Source organism: Vulpes lagopus, chromosome 9, assembly GCF_018345385.1.
Source record: "Vulpes lagopus strain Blue_001 chromosome 9, ASM1834538v1, whole genome shotgun sequence".
Classification (NCBI taxonomy): Eukaryota; Metazoa; Chordata; class Mammalia; order Carnivora; family Canidae; genus Vulpes; species Vulpes lagopus.
In genome coordinates this window covers 67,483,717-67,506,123 of record NC_054832.1, presented here as the reverse complement: position 1 = coordinate 67,506,123, position 22,407 = coordinate 67,483,717, and the positions used below count along the sequence as shown (strand labels likewise).

General features: G+C 36.9%; 1 protein-coding gene across 4 annotated transcripts in view; it reads left to right on the top strand.

The window, feature by feature from the left end:
- Nucleotides 1-22,407, top strand: part of NKAIN3 (sodium/potassium transporting ATPase interacting 3) — a 605,524-nt gene that overhangs the window by 318,354 nt on the left and 264,763 nt on the right. For all 4 annotated transcript variants that reach the window (XR_005989989.1, XM_041769525.1, XM_041769524.1 and 1 more), the window contains exons 2-3: nucleotides 1,084-1,221; nucleotides 11,025-11,105. Coding sequence is in view for 3 of the 4 variants with exons in the window: in XM_041769525.1 (XP_041625459.1) it covers nucleotides 1,084-1,221; nucleotides 11,025-11,105 (219 nt within the window). In the remaining variant the exon portion in view is untranslated. The remainder of the gene's footprint in view (nucleotides 1-1,083; nucleotides 1,222-11,024; nucleotides 11,106-22,407) is intronic.

The following is a 22,407-nucleotide window of genomic DNA, read 5'->3' as shown; positions in this document are numbered from 1 at the left end:
AATGATTATCATTTTTATATGATAATGACATTAGTGGCACTCACTGGACTATATGAAATTCATCTATGTCATCAGTCACACACAAATTATTTAAATGTATATTTTAATACATTGTATAATTGATTAAAATGTAATTGTATATAATGCAAATATTAAACTATCTAAAATTTTGGCTATCTAAAATTTGGCTATCTAAAATTTTAATAGTCCCGTAACTTTTACTTCTGCATTCAAAATGGATTTTGCCTAGTCTAAGATGAATTTTCACGTAGGCATATGATCTCAATAAAATATGATTCAAAAGAATTATTTAACTTAGTTTTACATGGGAGCCATGAGCTCAGAGCTAAATAAGTCAGTAAGCTTCATGTTGAAAAAGTGGTTAGTCATTATTATCAATGATATACTAATGAAAGCAAAGAAACCACATAGATTTGGTAATTTATGTTTCTTACGAAGGCAGGGATGTGTAGAAGATTTGTTTTTGTTTTTTTTTTCTTTCCAAAATCATACCAGTTCTAGCATTCAAGCTGTGGTTGTTTTTCCAAGTGTGTTATACTAAGCCAACCATTTTACTAAAAAAAATGATGAACTCGGGGTGCCTGGGTGGCTCAGTCAGTTAAGTGGCTGCCTTTGACTCAGAGTCCTGGGATGGAGCCCCAAGTTGGGTTCTCCACTAAGCAGAGGGTCTGCTTCTCCCTCTGCCCCCCTCCCCACTTGTGCTTGGTCTCTCTCAAATAAATAAATTAAACCTTTAAAAATGATGCACTTATACCATAGAATATGATACTCTAAAATATCTGCCTGGGTTTTCTACTGAGAAAATGATTTAAGGAGTATATGTCAGGTTCTCCAGAGGTTTAAAATCCATTTATACTTTATAACCTCAAAATTATCTTATTGTATTTTCTGAGAGAAGTTGCATAAAACAGTACAGGAAATGAGTGTAATAACTCTAGTGATGATGATGTCCATAAGTGTGATTGAAATTAAATATGCAGACTTCTAGGCATGAAATAAATACTAAAATGGTGTGAGGATGCTTGGATTAGACGCTAATGGACTCTCTTTGCTTTATTTTAGCTCTCAGCATTGGAGAGGCAAATCTTTGACTTCCTTGGCTTCCAGTGGGCACCAATTCTTGGAAATTTTCTACACATAATAGTCGTCATATTGGGTTTGTTTGGAACCATTCAGTACAGACCTCGATATATTGTTGTGGTAAGTCTTCTTTTTAGCCTGTGTCTTACAATAAATGCTACAAAATTACTAAAAGAAGATTAACGAAATATCTTAAATTGTTTCCTTGGACATTATGTAGCATTGCTGTTCCAGCCTTTAGGTACTGAATTTTGTTCAGAGATGATAATCTGTAGGAAAAATGACTCAGTGAATGTTCTTAATGAGAGCAAAGCAACATGACTATAAGTGTGAGACACATAGTCCGACACACCATGTAACTGAATTCAAGTTCCACAAGGAAATTTGAAACAGAGCTGGATAGAGTAGGAGGTCTGGCTGTGGTCCGGATGTCAGAATGAGACGTAAATGTGCATTAACTGTCATTTCCATGACAGAGGTCACTAAAAAGCAAACCTACACAGCCATAAATATTTACTAACTGATGACAATAATATAATTTAATTTTAATTGATTTAGGGCATTACAAATGCATGTACTGAAGGTTATTTAGTACTTGTCCCTAATGTATTTCATAACTTATACCATGGAACATGTCTCCATTCTGTTAAGATAAATTTGAAATATTAATTCTATACTCCCACTATACCAAAGATGGTCAGCACGTCCCCCATTACAGGGCAGTTTAATGAAGTGTGTGCTGTGTTCCACAATTGAATGGGAATTATTCACACTAATTAGTTTTCTATTTAAAAAAGGCAATGTTTTAGGCTACATGTATAAGGTTGTGAGAAATAAGCATATATAAGTGATTGTAACTAGGAATAACATACCTACTCATAAGCCTAAATAAATATACAGTGTTCAGTAGGATTAGTGAATATTTTCTTGCAGTGCAGTGACATTGCTTTACTAGAAAAAAAAAAAAACTATAGACTTAAACATACACCATCTTTCAATTTTGATTGAATCCGAGCACTACTGTGGAAAGAATAAAGCTACACATTTTTGTATGAATGTATTAATTCTCTATTTTGAATCTCAAAATTGGCTTTCGTATCTTTCACAGTATAGCAGAGGTGAATGTAAATGGGCCCACAGCTGACTCTGCACTCAAAATAGCTGCCCCGGGGCATTAGGGGCGTTTGTATCACTCAGCCAGCTGCAGGCGCTAAACAATTTCTGCTTTGCTCCTCTTTTCTGAAAGCCAGTCTCTGCTGAGGCACTGTATAATCTGCTAGAAGGGTGTCTCATGGAGTTGGACTTGTAGCATAAAACACTTCCATATGCATAATATCAAACTACTATATCAATTCTGTCTTCTAGTTTGTTGCTATAAACATGGCACTTTTGCTCACTGTAGACTTTATCATGTTGGTGTTCCTTGGAAGCCCCAAACACCAGATGGCTTGAAACCAGTGGCCTCTTTGGAATAAAGCTGTTGGTACACATTAGTGACATTACCTAGTCCTGTTGCTTGTACCCTCTACATACTGGCTCTACACACTGGTCACACAGCTACTGCCTTGGTTGAGGCTTCTATCTTCCTGCCTTCCAGTGTGTCCTTTGCACTTTGCCTAAATGGCTGGCTTAAAACTTTGCCAGCTCTTAGCAGGATGAAATCTAAGAGTATCCTTGGCTGACCACCTGTCCAAGCATGGATCTCACAGTCTGTCCTCTCTCCCTCCCTTCCTTCATTCTCCCCTTCCCCACTCCCCCACCTCCTTCCCTTTGTTGTTTTTTAAAACTTTTATTTATTTAAATAATCTCTATACCCCACATGGGGCTCAAACTCAGGACCCTGAGATCAAATCGCACATTCTTCTCACTGAGCCAGACAGGTGCCCCACCTCCCTTCTTTCTTAACTTCCTCCTTTTCTTCATTAACTTATTCATTCAAACCCCATTTATTGGGTTTCTGCCATATGTTTGGCATTGTGTTAAGTGTGGGCTACATTGATGATCAAATACAGACACATTTCTTCTCTGCCATCTTGGGTAGTTACCTTACAAATAGTCAAATGATCATTTGGGTAAATGTTAAATTTCAACTGTGACACATTTTACAAAGGAGCACACTGTGCCATGCAATGTATAATGAGGAGATGGAGCTGACCCTGCAGAAGTGAGTGGGGAGCAGAGATCTGCAATTTGTGGGAGTTCACCAGGGAAGAGGAGACCCCAAGGGGGTTGTGTGCAGAAGGTAATGCAGGCACATAGTAGGACGTCAGTAGCAGTAGTTCCCATTCCCTCATTAAGCATTTATTGAGCCCTACTACCCTGGGCTACAGCTTGATAAATAGAAAAGAAGGTAAACTACAGCACCCTGCTCTCCAGGAATTCATTATGCAAAGTAGGGAGGCACCGGGTGAAGGGAGTGTGTCTGGAGGTGATGAAAGGACTGTAAAAAGGGCATCAGAAGGCTGATGGGGCTGAGCACAAGCCGTCAAAGTGTGGAGAGTTTGTGCACTTCAGCATCACGCACGCACCCTGCTCCTACCTGCTTGTCCAGCCTCTTGCCCTGTAGTCCTGCCTATGTCTCTGAGCTCCAACTCCAGCAATGGTTTCTGTCTCTGTAGCACACTTCCATCCTTCCACATGCTGTAATAGTTAATCACTCCAGTTCTGTGTCTTGAGCATGTTTTATCATCTGTTCACACTTATGTTTTCCCACTAGGCAGAGTTCTTTGAGAACACGGAATGTAGTAGATGCTCAGTAAATACTTATCATCATTTTTACCATGGAGTTCCTTATCTTTTCAGAGTCCATTCATGATAGAACTGGCATCACTTCTTTCTCTGGTATCTTTTCTTTGCTTCCCTCTCTCCCTTCTCCCTCTTGCGCATAGAAGGAAGCAGATTTAGATCTTTAAGAATCTTCAAGAAAAATCTATTAGAAAATCAATCCATGTTTTTGCTCATGTTGATTTTCTCTATTAATGCTGTATGCCAATCAAATTTCTATCTTGTTTGTTACCTTATTTAAGACCATATCCCAGGATAGGGAGAGAAAGAAAGCAATGAATTGGTGGGAAAGCCAAAGATGTTGTTGGGTTTAATTTTCACAAATACCTGTGGGTATGTGTTAGCATCCCTAATTTTATAGACAAGGAAATATGAAGTAACCTACCCCAGAAACCCAGATAGTAAGTGGCAGAAATGGGTGTGTATCTGCCTCACCTCTGTTATTGTTAGGTTTACAAAGTTAATTTATCATGATTATTATGCTTTTCTTCACCACCAAATTCCAGATGATATGGTGGCATTGTCGGTATAAATTTTGATATTGAAAATAATGCTGCCCTTCCATCTCAGCTGATCACAGAATATTGTTACCTGTGTGGGATTCCAGATTGTGTCTTATTCCAACATGGGCATAAATTGTACATTTGGGAGAAATGGTTGAAGAGTCATTAATCCACAAGCATGGGAATTCTGTTCACAAAGAGTGCCTTCAATGGGAAGATCATGTTGTTATTGGGAGAATGGCTAGGCCACGTTACCGTCTTCACACCACGGGCAGTTCATCCCTAAGTTGTTTCCATGAATGCTTCAGTTTGAAACTACCACTGGTGGCCGGGATTAATTCTGGTATGAAAAGCTAGAAAATAAATATGGCATTCATGTTAATGAAGATGTGCCTCAGAAGGCACCAACTTTTCAGTGGCCGTGAGAGGAGTGCTGGATCAGAAATTCATACTGACTTTTCACTGAGCAGGGAAAGAGCTTTCTGATTGCAGGAGGTTTTCTCTCGACTCCCCCACCAGTATTCTTACTATTAGCTGTCTTTGTTGGCTGAAACAACAACCAGTAATGCCACTTAAATTCAATCCATTTCAAACTAACAGACATTTTGGAGCACTGAAACACAGATGGTAAGTTACTGCCATTTCTGCAGACAAATAGGGTTTATCACAGCAGAATTTAAAGAATTAATCACCCTTATGGAAATGGTTATGGTAAAGGACCACGCAGAACAGCAATGTCTATAGGCGAACTTCTAACTTCTTAGAGTGGAAAATGAAAGCTCCTTTGCTTAACTCTTCTAGTCCCTGCTGCCCACCGCACACCCCTATCTCATACCAGCCATGCTGAACTATTGTGTTTTCCAAAGACCACATGCTGTGTCTTGTCTCCTCTGTTTGCACACACTGTACCTCCTACCTGGAATGCCCTGTTCTCCTTACCTTCTTGGAAAACTCTTAATAATGATTAGGCATCTGCCTTCAGCTCAGGTTGTGATCCCAGGGTCCTGGGTGGAGCCCCATGTCAGGTTCTCTGCTCAGGGGAGAGCCTGTTTCTCCATCTTCCTCTGCTGCTCCCCCTGCTTGTGTGCTCACACACAATCTCTGTGTCAAATAAATCAATAAAATCTTTAAAAATAATAATAATAATGCTTCCACTGAAGGGTCACCCTTTAGGAGCCTTGCTTGAGCATTTTGCTCCAGGATAAATGCCTCCTCCCCTCTGCTCCTGTGGATCCTGGTGACATTTTCCACCCTAGCACTCTGCACGCCCACAATCCTCACTTGCAGGCCTATCTCACTCCACTCACCAATGTCCTCCTGGCAGGCTCATTGCTCCTACCCATTGCTGTTTTCGAGGTCTCTCCTGGCATGTATGGGGCTTTAAAGATGCTCAATACTTAAGTGAACAAAGAATAAATGAATTAAAGGTTATTGGATGAAATTATTTTATAGGATGGACCAGAGAGTGATTTCTTACAAGAGCACACCTGCAATAGTTCAATAAGAGAAACTGGCCTTACTGCCTTGCTGATCTCAATCTGAGCTTAGTTGAGGATTTACATGATAAACTTATTATGGGCTGTTCTGCCTGCATCTACCATTACCTGACTTACTAATGCATCTAATTTTTTTCTAAGAAATAGAAAGTTGTGGACACCAGCTACTGTATTTGAGGAGGTCTCATGATAAAGACTATTAGAAAAATGCAGTCAAGTCCCAAAACGGAAGCATAGTAATTCCACTCTGGATACTATTACTGCTGATAAGGTGCAGTTTGATATTGTTATATTTACTTTTAGAACACCAAACAACTTTGTCATATGGTACTTTTTATATTGATTGAAATTTATTTTAGCTTAGTGCAAGGTGTGATATATATGTATTAGTGGATACCAAGGCCAGTTGTAGGGTTTGAATGCACCTTTCGTGTTTCTTTGACTAGATGAAATGGAGCAGAAAGCATATTGTTCTAGAATCAACTGTTTCTTCCTGTCTGTTTACTCCTATATCAAAAATTTTAAATCTTACAAGACACTCCAAAATGAGATTCTGCCCTGGAATTGTTTAAATCTTTATTATTTCATGGGCAGTAATTTAATTAAGCAATTTTAAATCAATTTAAATGCAAAATCATTAGCTAATTTAAATTTTTTAAATAAATAACGACTTTGGAAATTAACTCAAAACTGCTTTTAAAAATTAAAAAGAGGGCAGCCCAGGTGGCTCGGCGGTTTGGCGTCACCTTCAGCCCAGGGTGTGATCCTGGAGGCCCTGGGATCGAGTCCCATGTCGGGCTCCCTGCATGGAGCCTACTTCTCCCTCTGCCTGTGTCTCTGCCTCTCTCTCTCTCTCTCTCTCTCTCTCTCTCATTTTCTTCTGTGTCTCTCATGAATAAATAAATAAAAATCTTTAAAAATAAATTAATTAATTAAAATTAAAATTAAAAAGAAAGCCAAGTTGTTTTGCTAGGTCCACAGTTTAGTTATTGGGACTTTCATGCAAATGCTCATGTACAAACATAAGAACTTGTGTAACTGGAATCGTTACAGGAAAATTTCCCTTCTATGTCATCATAAATCTCCTTCCTGGGCCACTACTCAACATGACAGTTAAGAGTGTCCATTTTCCATTTAATTGGTCCTATATTAAATCCCCTCCACCAATTACTGGGTGTGAACAGTTGGGACATTAATTTGCTTTATTTGTACCATAGTTAACTTCATATGTAAAAATCTGACTCAGGTTGTCTTTAAGAATTATATTATGTAATATATGTGACTTGCTTAACATAACCTAACACAGTGTAAGTGCTTAGTAAATGATCGAACTGTTCAATATATCTTTTTTTGCTTTCACTCTGCTTTTTTAGCCATTAAAATGAAAGGACAGGACATTACTCTCTTAAAGTTCTTCTGGAAATTAATACTAAACTCCAGAAACTATTAGAACAATGAGTGAGCAAGAAACCTACTTTTTAAAAATTATAAGTCTAACATACTGTGCATAAAACTGTATCTGATTGATGCACATGTGAATAAATGAATAAATGGCCTTTCTGGTAATTGGAAAACAAGCTCAGGAAGTAAAAATAATTCATGTTATAGACTAATTGCTCAATGAGGAAGAAATAGACTGTAAGACTTTCAAAATTCATTTCAATTAAAAAACACTGAAATATCTTTGTAAAACCATGAAATATTCAGGAAGCTACTTAGAACACATGGGCATTTTTTTCATCTTATAGACTTTATCTACATAAATTAGGATTTAAAATATGTGTACTGAACATAAGCAAAGAACAACAAATAAATAGATAATTATACAGAGAAAAAAATATATATAAGCTATTTTCTATACTTTAAGTATGTGTATCTGGATATATGAACATATAGGTTTGCTTCATGATTACCAAAAGGTATTTCATAAAAAATGGAGTCATCTCTTTTTAAATTCTTGTTTCAGTTGAATTATACATAAAATCACCCATGTCAAAAAGAATACATATATTGGGGCACCTGGGTGGCTCAGTGGATTGAATGTCCAACTCTTGATTTCAGCTCAGATCATGATTTCATGGGTCGTGGAATTGTGTCCCATGTCTGGCTCTACCCTCAGTGGGGAGTCTGCTTGATTCTCTCCCTCTGCGCCCCCCCCCACTTGCTCATGTCCTCTCTCTCTCAAATAAATAAATCTTTTATTAAAAAAAGATACATATGTTGTCCTAATACTTCCTGCCTAGCTAAATGCCTATGGATATGTTTGTATTGCTAGAGAATTATTTCCCTATATCTCTATGTATGGACTTATGTCTCCAGTGCAGGTTGAGGTATATAGTTTTCATCTCATAATAGTCTGAAATTCAGTCATACTAATAATATTTGTTCTCAACAAACCAATATATTAGAATAAGGAAGCTTATGATATTGCTTTTAGAGAACCATAACATTCAGGGCGCCTGAGTGGCTCAGTTGGTTAAGCATCTGCCTTCAACTCAGGTTGTGATCTCAGGATCCAGACAGATGTCTGGCTCCCTGCTCAGCAGAGAACCTGCTTCTCTCTCTCTCTCTGATGCTCCCTCTGCTGCTCCCCTTCCTTGTGCTCTCTTTCTCTGTCAAATGAATAAATAAAATCTTTTTTAAAAAACCCATAACATTCATATTACACACAACACAACAAGTTAGTTGCAAAGTACAAAAGAAATTGTTATTCAGATACTTTGCCTGTTGCAGAATTATGTAAATGAAACTGATTTTTGGAAAACTGGAAATTTGGTGAATTGGTCATTTGATAAGTTGCAAAATTTGGTGAACTATTAACTTGCAAATTATTTCATAGTCCTTTTCCTAAGATTTTCTAAAACAAAGCCTGTCATTCAATACATAAGCATCTCAGCTCTAGAGTCAGATAGTTAGATTTCCTCTCCCAGCTACGACACTAAGTAGGTGATCAAATGATTACTCTCTTCTTTAGTTTAGTGTGATGACTGAATAACTTAATTTATATCAAGTACTTAGTATAGTATCAGGAACATACAAAGTGCTTAACACAGTACCAGGAACATAGAAAACAGCAGAGTAATATAATAACTCATGTTATTGTGAGGAATTTAGCAGCTGACACTTGAAACCTACTCAACTAATAACCATTTTATCTTTGAAAGTTCACAAATGGCATGAGTACACTTCAATCACTGAATCTGTGCTGTGATTTTTTTAAATAGATTTGTTTTATTTTGCATTTGTTGTAACTGCGAGTGGATTATCTTTTCTAAAAGAATACTTAAGCATTGAAGTTTGACGCCCTAATAATTAAGAATCATATGGTTTTGCAGTTACTTTTGTTTATTTCCTTATGTTAGTCTTACTTTCTTTTATGTCCTTTTTTAAACTTTTATCATTGGCTTCTTTCTCATGACTTAGTGGTCTGCACTGCTTTCTCATTCTAATAGACTCATAATTAGATAAATTTAGAATGAAAAATGTCAGATGCCAGATGCCATCTTAAATTAGCAACAGCTTTAAAATTTGTTGTGGTTATTGTGACTCAGTCAGTTTGCAAAAAGTATACATTAAGGATGAAGGTTAGCAATTTTCAGTATCCATGGGACTATTTTGTGGTTTATAAAAGTGTATTCCAAGGCACTTGGCACATTTTTAAAACTGTCTAAATCCATTCATAACAGAAGATTTTACTAACAGGATATTGGCAGCATCAGTAATATCTACAAATACTAAAGCTTCACTATATATTTTAATCTGTGTTAATGTTTTAATGTATATGCCAACTTCTCTAAATTTCCAGTGATTTGGGGCCTTAACTCATAATTATAATTGCACTATTCTTAATAACAAAAGAAAAGCAAAACCCCTCCAGAAAGAAAAAAAAGATGTTGATGTGACATCAAATGTAACCAGTTATAGAACTACACCACTGGATGAGATCATTTTGATTATTTTGAAAGCCTTTTGAAAATCACAATTAACAGAAAGACAAATGTAAATTAAATTTTATGAGTAGTTCAAAGCTTCAGATAAGGTTTCCAATTGGAACATGGCTATTTTACACAGTGTTTAAAATTTGTAATTTTATTATATAACACAGCATAGAATAAATTAATGAAATTATTTCAAGAATTATTTTAATTTAAAAAAGAATTATTTTAATTTGACAATAGCATGTGATTAAAATCACTGGTAAAAAGCAATGATTTAATTAGTGTGTCTACTTGAGATACTTAGAATTTATAGATTTTTGTGGTAAAGGGAATGAGAAAATCATTGTATTGTGTTCCCACAGTAAATTCTATCCTCAGTCATCCAAGCTATTCCATATGTCAGTTCTATATCTTAGTTTCATCAATGACTGGGTGCATTGCACCCTAAGACCCTCTCCACTGGTGAGTCTTGATCTAAGACTATTTTGTGAGTAATGGTCAACCTGAATATTAGGCATTTCCTAATATCTAACACACTAATAAAACCAATTAATCAGTAAGGCTAGTGTGTTTGAGTCTGTTGGATGTGATTGGAAGGTATTTTCCCATTATGGAAGTCTGTTGTTTATTTGCTTATTCTTAATCCTATTTATTAGTTTTTGTGTTTTTTTAAAAAATATTTTATATGATTGTATTGGAGGCATACACACACTCTACTCATACTAAAATAGTTCAGTGGGAAAGTTTGTTAATTTTACTCCAAACATCCCTTTTCAAACATGATCTTCATTCAGGAATCTGGAAGTGCTGAGTTTTGACTAACATTCCTAAAAACTTGACAGGTTAATATTATAACTAAAAGGTAGATAACCCATAGAAAATTTGCATAATTGTATTCCCTGGAAAAGCTAATACTCAGAAAACAGAAATCAAGTCAGCACTTGGATTTAACTTTATCTGCAAGCCAGCAAAGCACTTTAAAAATAAATCTAGCTTTATTGGCACTACTGAAAGCTGTAGAAACTATTGGATTTTTAATTTCTAGATCTTAGGGGACCTCATAAGGAGCACTCTTTTCTGAGCGCACCCTGCTTCTTCCCGGAAGACTGAGACTTATTGACATTATTATTGATTTATTTAGTATACATGCCTTTCATCTCTACATTATTTCTTCTCTTTCTCCCCCTTGCCCCCCCTTCTAGTACACAGTATGGACTGCCCTCTGGGTCACCTGGAATGTGTTCATTATCTGCTTTTATTTGGAAGTAGGTGGGCTCTCTAAGGTAAGTTTATTATGCTTTCAAACTACACTTTAAAAAGAGTACACAAATAATTATCATGACTATATGTGTGTGTATGTACACACACACATAAACTCTCTCTCATATATAGAGAGTAATCTAACATTACAAATGTAATACTAATCAAAAATAAGTTTGGATACTGATCAGGAAAGAATGATCTTGGGAGCATGTTAAATTAATCAACTCCACAACTATTTCCTTACGCTTTGGTTTGTTAAGCTCTGGTGGAACTCAGCTTCCAGTGTATTCTAATGTCCAGTTTAAAAAGGCCTAATGTCACAGTGACAGCAGCTCCAAAGGCTAAGTGAAAAATGGTTTTGAACATTCTTGTATGTAAAGGGGAAAGGGGGATTAATGAAAATCTTAACGGAATAAATATGAAGAGCAAGTTGCTATCTTTGCTTGAATAATGATCCTGGGGGAAAATACGTTTGTGACATATTTTCAGTGTGAAAATACTGAAAAACCATGAAAACCTCATATGTGGAAGTGGAGGATACATTCACTACCAACTAAGTACATCTTGAAATTCTGATCAGAGAAGAGTTGTCTTGATGCAACGTGTTGCCATCCTCACTTCTGTCTATGACGAGTGTCAGCAGAGCATACAGTTTTCACTGTGACTCCTGCAGAACTGGCTTTTGACTGCGATCCGAATGTAAGAGCATCTTGAGTAAAGTTTCTAGCTTTGTTTCTCATACATTTTTCTCATAAACCAGCACAGCCTTTACTTGCAGAAATCACAGAGAAGGAAGGTAACAGTATAATTACAAAAAGAATGAAAAAGCTGTAGTTTTCCTGTTATTGTTGTTGCTGTTGTTTATAGATTTCTCATTATCAACTCTATTTGTGCTAACTTATTCTATAGCATGATAGTCTAAAAACTCCTAGGTAACATAATGGTCTTCTAGTAGCATTTGTGGTTTTAGATCTTAGAAAATTTGCCTTGACCAACACAGACTGTTAGGATTGTTGGGCTCCGTTGAAGTCCATATGGTAAGAATTTTTGATTCAGCTAAGCAGCAAAAATCGCTGAAGGATTTTCTCTGAACCTCCAGAGGTGGTTACTCGTTATTCTACACTATAATAACTTTATAATTAGAACTTGTCATCATTTTCTCACATTGGCAAATGTGTTCAGGAGCCAAAAATGACATTTCTAATACTGACTTTATACTAATGCATGAGCATCTACCTTTAATATTTGTGCCATTAATCACATTTTACCTCTAATTTTTAAGACAGAAAAAGGTACTTAAATCAGTGCCTAGTTATCTTCTGTAACACGCAGATTATAAGGTAATTTTGAAATGCAAATTCTATGAATATAATAATTGTGAATAATAAGTTAAGCATAGCATTTTCCAAACCATGGCATTTTCTATCTTGTAATTTGAATGGTCATTTTAAATCATTACTGTACTGGGCAGTAATTCTCTTCTATTTTCTTCCATATAAACTAATTTTTTGGAAAAAAAAATAATTAGACCAGAAGAAATTCATCCTATGGAATTGGTATTGTAGTGTGCTAAAAGAAAACTGAATTTCAAATCCTAAGTCTTTTACTCAAATCTTGTCTTTAGCACCTATTACCTATGGGCCCTTAGGCAAATCATTTAACCATACTAAGTTCCTGGAAATATCAAAATGGGACCAGTTTGCCAATAAATGGTAGTAATCAGCACTTGCTGAGTATTAAGCATTGTCTTAAGCACATCATGTATGGTAACTCAGGTGAGCTTCAAAACAACCCTATGAAATGATAAGAAGATAATAATATTAGTAGTAGTCATTTATATCAGTCTGTTTTCCCTCCCTGCTTTCTGTAACTGCTTTTCTAATATCAAAATGTTCATCAAGGGTTTTTTCCTTCTCGTTTCTTTGGGTGCAAGTTTAAAAACAATGGATGTTCTAGTCCCGGTCACTCATTTTATTATGCATTCAGATACCATTAGGCAAGCAACCAAGTATTTTAGGTCGTGAAAAGGATAGACGACTCCAAAGTGAGCATACTAAAGATTTTCTGGTGTTCTCCTTCTATTAACTGCCTCGAAGGCTGGTAACATTTCCCTGGTTAGCCACAGGTTAGCTTCAGTTGCAATCTGTAGGAAATCTATTCTGAGAAATGGAGCAGAGTTAAGGATGCTTGACACAGCCAATCACTTTGCTACTCCTTGAGGCTGGACTCCAGCTTTTATAAGAAATTCATTGTCCATATATGCTGGTATGTACTTTTGAAAGCTCTCTACTTCCTGCTAGTTCATGAAGGCATTTTTTGGCATGCCCCATTTGGATAGATTAATAGAAGTCTCCTTTCGCCTGGATTTTTGCCCAAAATAACCATTCTAAAATAACAAATCTCTCTATTCGGTGTTATTGCAATGACAGAAACCATATAACCATTCTTATTAACTATTAGTGCACATTATAGTGGGCATGAATGATCATCATACATTTGGCCTGTTATGGGAATTCTTGATCTCTGCATCCAAACACTCCTTTCCTTTTTGACTTCATTTGCCAGTCAGCTCTGTACCATATGTTTGTCCCTGGTCTTAAGGGTCCCGATTCTCCTTAGATCTTCTTGATCTTGAAGAAGATCAAGAACTTGAAGGAAATGACTGTTTTGTTTTTAGGGAATGCATACACATATGATAGGGTCAGGGATGATTGTGGGTCTGCATTTATGTGATCTGGAGCCTCGGTTTCCTAGCGCTGATTTTACTGCATTGTTGAAAGAATTAACTAAGATAATGCATATAAAGGACTGAGAAAGGATCTTGGCATAGAGTGAGGTTTCAGTAAAGTGTGCTTCTCATAATTGCCATCAACATCATCATCTTTATTATTATTGAAGAAATTAGCAGACATCATGATTCTCATCCTGAAACCTTCGGGACATGTATTTATTACTATGCAAAGAGCTGTAAAGGGAAAAAAAATGTAGGACTGAGTGACTTGTTTAAAAAATATGTAACAGTCCCTTGTGATAGGACCTCCGATCTGCATATTAACTTCACAGCTGTAACACTATTAATTAAATCCTCTCCTTCAACATGTAAATGGCTTTTTTGAAATACTTCTGCAGTTAGATTCTCCTGGTGTCCCTACTGTTCCTCCTAAGAGAACTTTATGCATCTTTGGAAGTCTCTAAGGCTGTTTTTCTGCCACAGTTTAAGATCACCCAGGGCACAATTAATAAGTTATTGCTGCTTCTTTGGAGGTTGCAAGACTTGAAATCATTTTTTCCTCCCTAGGAATACATTCAGAATGTAAATATGAAAACTCAACTCATTTGCTACATTTAAAGAGACTGAAAAATAAGTCTTGTTGAGGACTCAAGTTGTACTTTCTTTTTAATTCCAAAGGAATTTAAACTAGGGTCTTACACCATGTTCCTGCTTACTCTAAAGCGTACACATGCTTTATATTTATATTCAGCTAATTTTTCTTCTAAGCAAATTCTCTTGGAATTTACACATTGTGATCATAGGGAATTTTGAGTGTGTCCTATTTTAATAGAATTCAAAATGTACATGACAGCACATGAGCATAGTTTAGGCATAAAAATAAATATAAACAAACTCTATGAAGATTTATCTTATTAATCATGTGCTTTTGTCAGGGGCCTTTCAAAAACTAATAAACAAGAGGTTGAGGAGAGAGAGAGACTACCCTTTAGTGATTTCTACTCTGTACAGGTGCTTTACATGGCCTTCACACAAAAAGAAACCTACCGTCATTCTTTTCCTCTATATCATGTATTAATATCTGGATTTTTTTCCATTGTGACCTGATTTATAGGTATTTTGATTCTTAAGGAAATTTAAGTCATTTCCCCCAATGGCAATAATAGCATTCTTTTTGTTCGTTTTTTTTTTTTTTTTTTTTTTACTTAAATCGTCACCCTCATATATAAGGGTCCTCTTCTCTTGTGAGATTCTTCAGTTGAATATTTCACCTGAGCAGCCAGGCAAGATCAATGAGATAATTCTTCTTTTCAAGGCTTATCCTTATTACCTAGCCTGAATTGTTCCTTTGTACTTACTGGAAAAATTCTTTCTTACTCAAGATTCATTTTCCTTCAAGGTTGGATTCTTCCACTAACTGTGGCTTTGGACAGGCACTTTCAAGTAGAAAACTTTTAGAGTCAGTTCAGAGTCAGGTACAGGAGCAATTGCTTAGGAAACAAAACCTCAGTTTCCTTTGGCTGTTTACAGTCCATCCTTTACTTTTTATAAACAGCCTAATCATTTTTATTTCAAAGAATTCTTTTTCAGATGACAGTTTCAAAGTAAATCAATGATGTATAGTATATTTCTTTTTTTTATTTAAATAAATAAAATTTACTGAATCTATCATGTACATTAAACTTACATTTATCTTTTCCCTTTCATTATCTCTTCCTATGTGGACATTTTTCAAAAGGAATCTTGAAATATGATGTTTACAGAGGGGTGAAGCTAGGGCACGAAATATTTTTATTTGAGAATAATGTAGCAGCAGATAATACAGTAGCATCCTAGAAACCCAGCAGAACTATGCCTACATTCGGAACTACAAGAATGGTATCCTATTTGCTATTTCGTGAAGTAAATGTCATATCTGTATCAATGAGACACTTTGGGAATTGCATAAACTCTTTCAGCTCACTAGAATAACAAAACATTTTGGTATCTGAATTCATATATTGTTGCATACTTATCCTGCTATCCAGAAAGAATTTTTTGTCTCTAATATTGCCTGGCATAGGGGAAGATGGAAGTGGTGGCGGATATCTACCTGGTTATTAAGGATTAATAAAGGAAGAGCCATCACAATCTGCTTCCAGGCATTAAATTGATATAAGACCCAAAGACTTGCAAATGTTTATTTTTATATTTGGTTCCTTCTGTTTCGTTCATTTTTTATGTCTAAACTCTTTTCTTCCAAAATAATATAATTATGCTCTTAAAAAATAGCAAAGCAGCATAAATATAGTTATGCATTTCTTATTCCGAAAGACTGAAACTATACTTTTTCCTTTGGCATGGATCTAAGTGAACACAACTTCTTAAAATAGCATTTTCAGTGTCCTTCTTTGTATAGGAAAATGACTATTTTCCCCTGTAGCTTCTTTTCTACGTAAAGAAAATTATAACCAAGTTTAAACTTAGTACTTTGTTTCTCATAAATTTCATCAAAGGGTAACATTTTGAAGACATTTCCTCTAAAAATATAATCTGCCCCTATGTTGTAGTCCAATAACATATAGAAACTATAAGATACTGCTAAATAAATGCTGCGGAGCGGGTTATGTTAGGAATTTTTAATCAGAAATTTGTGTGATTATCTGATGCCCTTCTGTATGGGTTCAAATAGTTTGTTGTTGTTTTCAAAAAAGCAGATGGATATATTATTTTATCAACAATAGCTCTATTGTATATGATTTGAGTGACTATATTGAAAAGGCCTAGGCAAATATAATTAGAAAACTACACAGAAGTTTTGGTTTTGGGTGGTTGTGGGGGGTATTTTATAGTTTATTCTTCTTACAATGAAAATATGCCTAAGATCAATTTTTGAAGAAAGCTAGACATGGTACCTGTATACCTAGATTATTGTCTCAACTCATTGGATTATAATTTTAAAATAGTTCTATTTCTTTAGAGTGAGTGGCCTCTCAACTATTTTGTTTCAGACTTTATTTGCATTCCTTGTTACGTTGTATATAGATTCTGTAACAGATTTGGTCATTAAAATTTAGTCTCGTGTCTGATTCGAATCTGTTGTGCTCTCACCAGAGCTAATCATGCTTAAGGTCTTCACATATCCCTCTCTCCTCCCTTCTTGTGACTCTGCTCCTCTGATGGAAGAGACAGGAAGTAGTCAACTTCTTACGTAGCCATCCTATAGCTGATGCTGGAGATTGCAGACATTCTGACCTCATTGTGGCCTTAGTCTTTCCAGCTTCTACTAGTGACCTCTGCCTATGTGACACTCTTCAAATATGCCTAATTCTCCCTAAATTTGATTAAATGATATTCATTTTTAAATCACTTTGTTTATTCATTTGAGAGAGAGAGAGAGAATGAGTAGGGGGAGGGGCAGAGAGAGAGGGAGAAGCAAACTCCCCATGAGCAAGAAGCCCAACACAGAGCTCTATCCCAGGACCCCAGGACCATGACCTCAGCCACCCAGGCACCCCTAAAATGATATTTTTAACAGACCTATAATTATCCCAATATCTGTAATGTTAAGCTATTGGTTTCATAAGTTAAACCATTCTGAGTTGACCACGCCTGCTGAATTTCCATGTAAGCATTATCTTCAGGAAAATTCTGGTGCTGCAGAGAAACCACACTCTTTAGCTAATAGTCAAATGCTTTGCTATGTTTTTAAAGACAATTTAAAGTAGCTACTGCAGAATTTTTTATGCAGTCAGTTGAACATAAGACATTTTAGAACAATGTGTAGAATGAATAGAACATGAGTAAATGCCATTAAGATTTTAGATTTTCTTGCTGTGATGTTAATTAGTTTGTTGTGAAGACACAATCTCTTTGTTATGAAATGTCAATTAAGAGTATAATCCTGGTGATGAAGAATTTCAGGTGACATTTGCAGCTTTCACAAGATTAAAAAGAGAGCCTGATTAGCTGCATTTACTTACTTTTTAAAACCAGCATAAACCATGGTGTAGTTCATAAAATAAAATAGCACTACATAGCCAAATCATAACTAAGGAACATTAAGCTGAAGGGCCCTGTACAAAGAGAGGAGCCTATGATAACAATTACTCAACACTACCCTCAGATGAAGGCAATCACAAGTCATTTACATGCCTTGTTTCAAATTTTCCTATGTAACCTGTAGGGGGTAAATCACAGATAACAATGATAATATCTAAAAAGTTCTCTTTGCACAGAGAAAGTTTCTCTTGTGCTGTGATGGTATAGGGAATTATGTGCCTGAAGCCTCAGACTGATTGGGATCTTTTTTTTTTTTAATTTTTATTTATTTATTACAGTCACAGAGAGAGAGAGAGGCAGAGACATAGGCAGAGGGAGAGAAGCAGGCTCCATGCACCGGGAGCCTGACGTGGGATTCGATCCCGGGTCTCCAGGATCGCGCCCTGGGCCAAAGGCAGGCACCAAACCGCTGCGCCACCCAGGGATCCCCCTGATTGGGATCTTGAACACAAATGGCCCTAGAAGTATCTATGCATCAATTTGTCTTGTCCTAGCAGCCACTGGAAGCCCAGTTTTGTTCTATCAGCTGCCATGGCACAAGAGTTCTGGATCCCTGGCTCAGAAAGGATAAGCTTTGAGAATGCAGGATGAACAAGATGATAAGGAAATCAAACCAGATATAGAGGAGAAGATGTGAAAAAAAAGATTGATCAGGAGGTTATTGTCATAGATCAGAGGTAGGAAGGGGAGGTATGTTTTGCTTTCTCTTGATGCAGGGAGTATTACTAGAATGAGAATTCAAAAATCCTTGGAATGACATGCCCTTTAGTATGAAGGTGCTTCCAAGTCATACTACTGCAAGTCTGCCCACCTGCAGAGCCGACTGGGATGCTGCCTGCAGCATGCACCCGCCCAGAGTCAGGAGGCATAAGCAATCTCTGCCCTCTATGTCTTGAGGACTGACAGAAGAAAACAGAGAAAAAGTGCCCAGAGCAAAGATTGCCCAGAAAATGAGACAGAATGGGTGGTCAGCACAGCCCACAGAACAGAGGCATGGGAAGTCAGAATGAAAAGGGAACAACCATCCAAGTGTCTAGTAATCAGGGATGAGCTTCCACCCTTTGGAAGCTCTCAGCACTAATCACCCTCTGCCTGTTTGCTGATCCAGGAATAACAGAAGTACAGCAGCAATACAATGTCCAGTTGTGTTTCTGGGAATCATTAGTGTGCTTGTGTGCTACAATTAGGAATGTTGATGCAGCTAGCACTCCGGACTTCCTGAAAGCTTGGCTCTTTTGGGGGGAAACTTTCAGTTTACTACAAAAACCAGACCAAATATTTCAAATTCATATAAAAGATGAAGCTGAAGGAAAAGTAAAGGTATTAAACAAGTAATTCTACTTTATTATTCTTATAGCAGCTGGTTTGACTCAAGGTCTCTTACTTATGGAACCTGGATATCAGTAATTCTTAATTTTTTAAAAGATTTTATTTATTTATTCATGAGAAACACAGGGAGAGAGAGAGGCAGAGACACAGGCAGAGGGAGAAGCAGGCCCCATGCAGGGAGCTGGATTTGGGACTCGATCCCAGGTCTCCAGGATCATGCCCTGGGCTGAAGGCAGCGCTAAACCGCTGAGCCACCCGGGCTGCCCTGGTAATTCTTAATTTACTAAAAGTATTGAAATTTTGAAAGCACGCATTTCTAAGATTAAAATTAGATGGAAGAGATTAAAAGTGAATGAAATTTAGATAACTGAACATTTAAAGGAAGGATATCCATTTGTTAAATTAACTTCCAAATGGGAAATCAATTTCCATGAAAATTATGTCATTTTCCTTGTTTTCTAGGTTTTCAACTATATTCATCTTCTATTCATGCTTTTGTTAAACAAATGATGGCTGAAGTTTCTGGTTACCTTCTGTTATCTAGTCCCCCTTCTTCTGATCAAGAGTCAGGAAAAACTCTGCTTTTGTTTGAGACAGAAGTGCTAAAAAAAAACATGTATCTCTTTGTCCCTGTAAGAGTAGATATGCTCACCTAAGTTCTGGCCACTGAGATAGAAGTAGAAGAATTATGGAGGACTTCTGGAAGGCTGCTAAGGAATTAATACAGTTTAGAAACAGCTCCAAACTCAGTAACTTAAAGCATACACATCTTACACTTAATACAAATCTTACACTTCTGTGGGTCAGAAATCCTATGAGTCTCAATGGGCTAAAATCAAGATATCAGACAGCTACGATGCAAACCAGTATGGGAGTTCCTCAAAAAATTAAAAATTGAACTACCATATGATCCAGCAACTCCACATCTGGGAATATATCTAAATGAAATGAAACCACTGTCCCACAGACATACTTGCATTATTTGCACCCCCATGTTCATTGAAGCATTATTTATATCAGTTAAGACATGGAAACAATCTGTGTGTCCATTGACAGATGAACGGATCAAGAAAATGTGATATAGGGATGCCTGGGTGGCTAGCGCCTGCCTTTGGCCCAGGACATGATCCTAGAGTCCTTGGGTCAAGTCCTATGTCGAGCTCCCTGCATGGAGCCTGCTTCTCCCTCTGCCTGTGTCCCTGCCTCTCTCTCTCTGTATGTCTCTCATGAATAAGTAAATAAAATCTTTAAAAAAAAAAAAAGAAAATGTGATATATATCTGTATGTATTTGATATGTCTGTACACACACACATACACACACACACACTGGAATATTATTCGGCCATAAAAAAAAGGAAGTCTTGCTATTTGTGACAACATGATGGACCTTAAGGCCATGATGCTAAGAGAAATAATTCAGGCAGAGAAACACAAATACCATTTGATCTCACTCATATGTGGGGTCTAAGAAAATCAAGCTCATGGTTACAGAGATCAGATTGGTGGTTGCCAGAGGTGGGGCTTGGAGAGTTGGGGAAATGAGTAAAGGTGCTCTATAGCTACAAACCTCCAGTTATAAAATAAATAAGCACCCGGGTGTCTTAGTGGTTAAGCATCTGCCTTTGGCTCAGGTCATGATCCCCGGGTCCTGGATTGAGTCCCGCATCAGGCTCCCCATGGGAAGCCTGCTTCTACCTCTGCCTATGTCTTTACCTCTCTCTGTGTCTCTCATGAATAAATAAATAAAATCTTTTAAGTAAATAAATAAGTTCTGAGATGCCATTTACAAAATGATGACCATAACTGACAGTACTGTATATTATATAATTGAAGTTACTAAGAGAATAGATCTTAAACATTCTCATCTCAAGAAAAAAAAATTTATTACTATGTGAGGTCATGAATGTTAAACTAAATTTATTGTGGCAATCATTTTGCAATACATATGTCTATCAAATCATCGTGTTGTACACTTTAATTGTATACAGTGTTATATGTCAATTATATCTCACTAAAATTAGGAAAAATAAAGTAAAATCAAGGTATCAGCAGAGTTGTATTCCTTTCTAGAAGATCTAGGAGAGAAACCTTTCCTTCTCTTTTCCAGCCTCTAGGGCTGCCAGCATCCCATCCTCCATCCTGAAAGCCAGTAATGGCAGTTCGAATCCTCATTCTGGCACCTCTGATTTTTCACTGCCGGGAAAACTTCTCGAATTTTAAGAACTCATGTGATTAGATTGAGCCCACCTGGATAACACAGGTTAATCTCAGCATATCAAGATCCTTCAATCACATCTGCAAAGCCCTTTTGCCATAGAAGGTACCATAATCATAGGTACTGAGGATTAGGACATGGACATATTTGGGGGCCCTTATTCTGCTGCCACACTGGTGGTAACCATCTAGAATTATGAGGTGACCCTGAGGATGTTAACCGTGAGTGAGAAAAACAGAATAAAAAGTAAAAAGGAGCCTTGGCAATCTAATAACTGTGGAGTTTCCATACTACCCTGAGCTGCCTATGACCAGAATTCTTTTATAGCATAAAATGTGTTTGGGAGCTTGGTATACGCAGCTGAAAATAATGTCTAACTAAACACATATAATTCTAAAGATAATTTTATTTAGTATTTACTTAATTTGAAGCACTGTTCTAGGCACTAGGGCTGAATTCGGTTCTTGCCCTCATAAAATGTTCTGTATCATAGGAAAAATAGACATTAAATGAGTCATAACTAGAAAATGTCACCAGTGTTACGATAATGAAGGAAAAACTGCTGGCAACATAGAGCAGGGAAACACAGAGCAGGGAATATCGTCTTCACCAGGATCAAGGGAGGTTTCCTAAGGAAGATGGGATGAAGGTTGTACATACTCAGTAAAGAACAGCATTACGAGTACTAAGCTGACCTTCACAAACACAGATGCTGTTACTGACAAACCGTAAGTGAGAAACACGCTTCGAATTTTTAAAATCTCCTGAAATGAATTTGTGTCTATCCACCCACCTCCATCCCACACTCTCAGACTTTCTTCTGGCCAGCAGACATCAGTGAGATAACTTCTGTGGAATTACAGACATCAGAGCCAAGGTCACTACCTTTGGGAAGTGGTCTTGTAGGTACATGCTCTAAAGAAGGAAGCTATCAAGTTAGACCATGACTACCAATGTCCTGGAAATGTATGTCTGGGCAGGCACAGTTGGGACAAAATGCCAGCC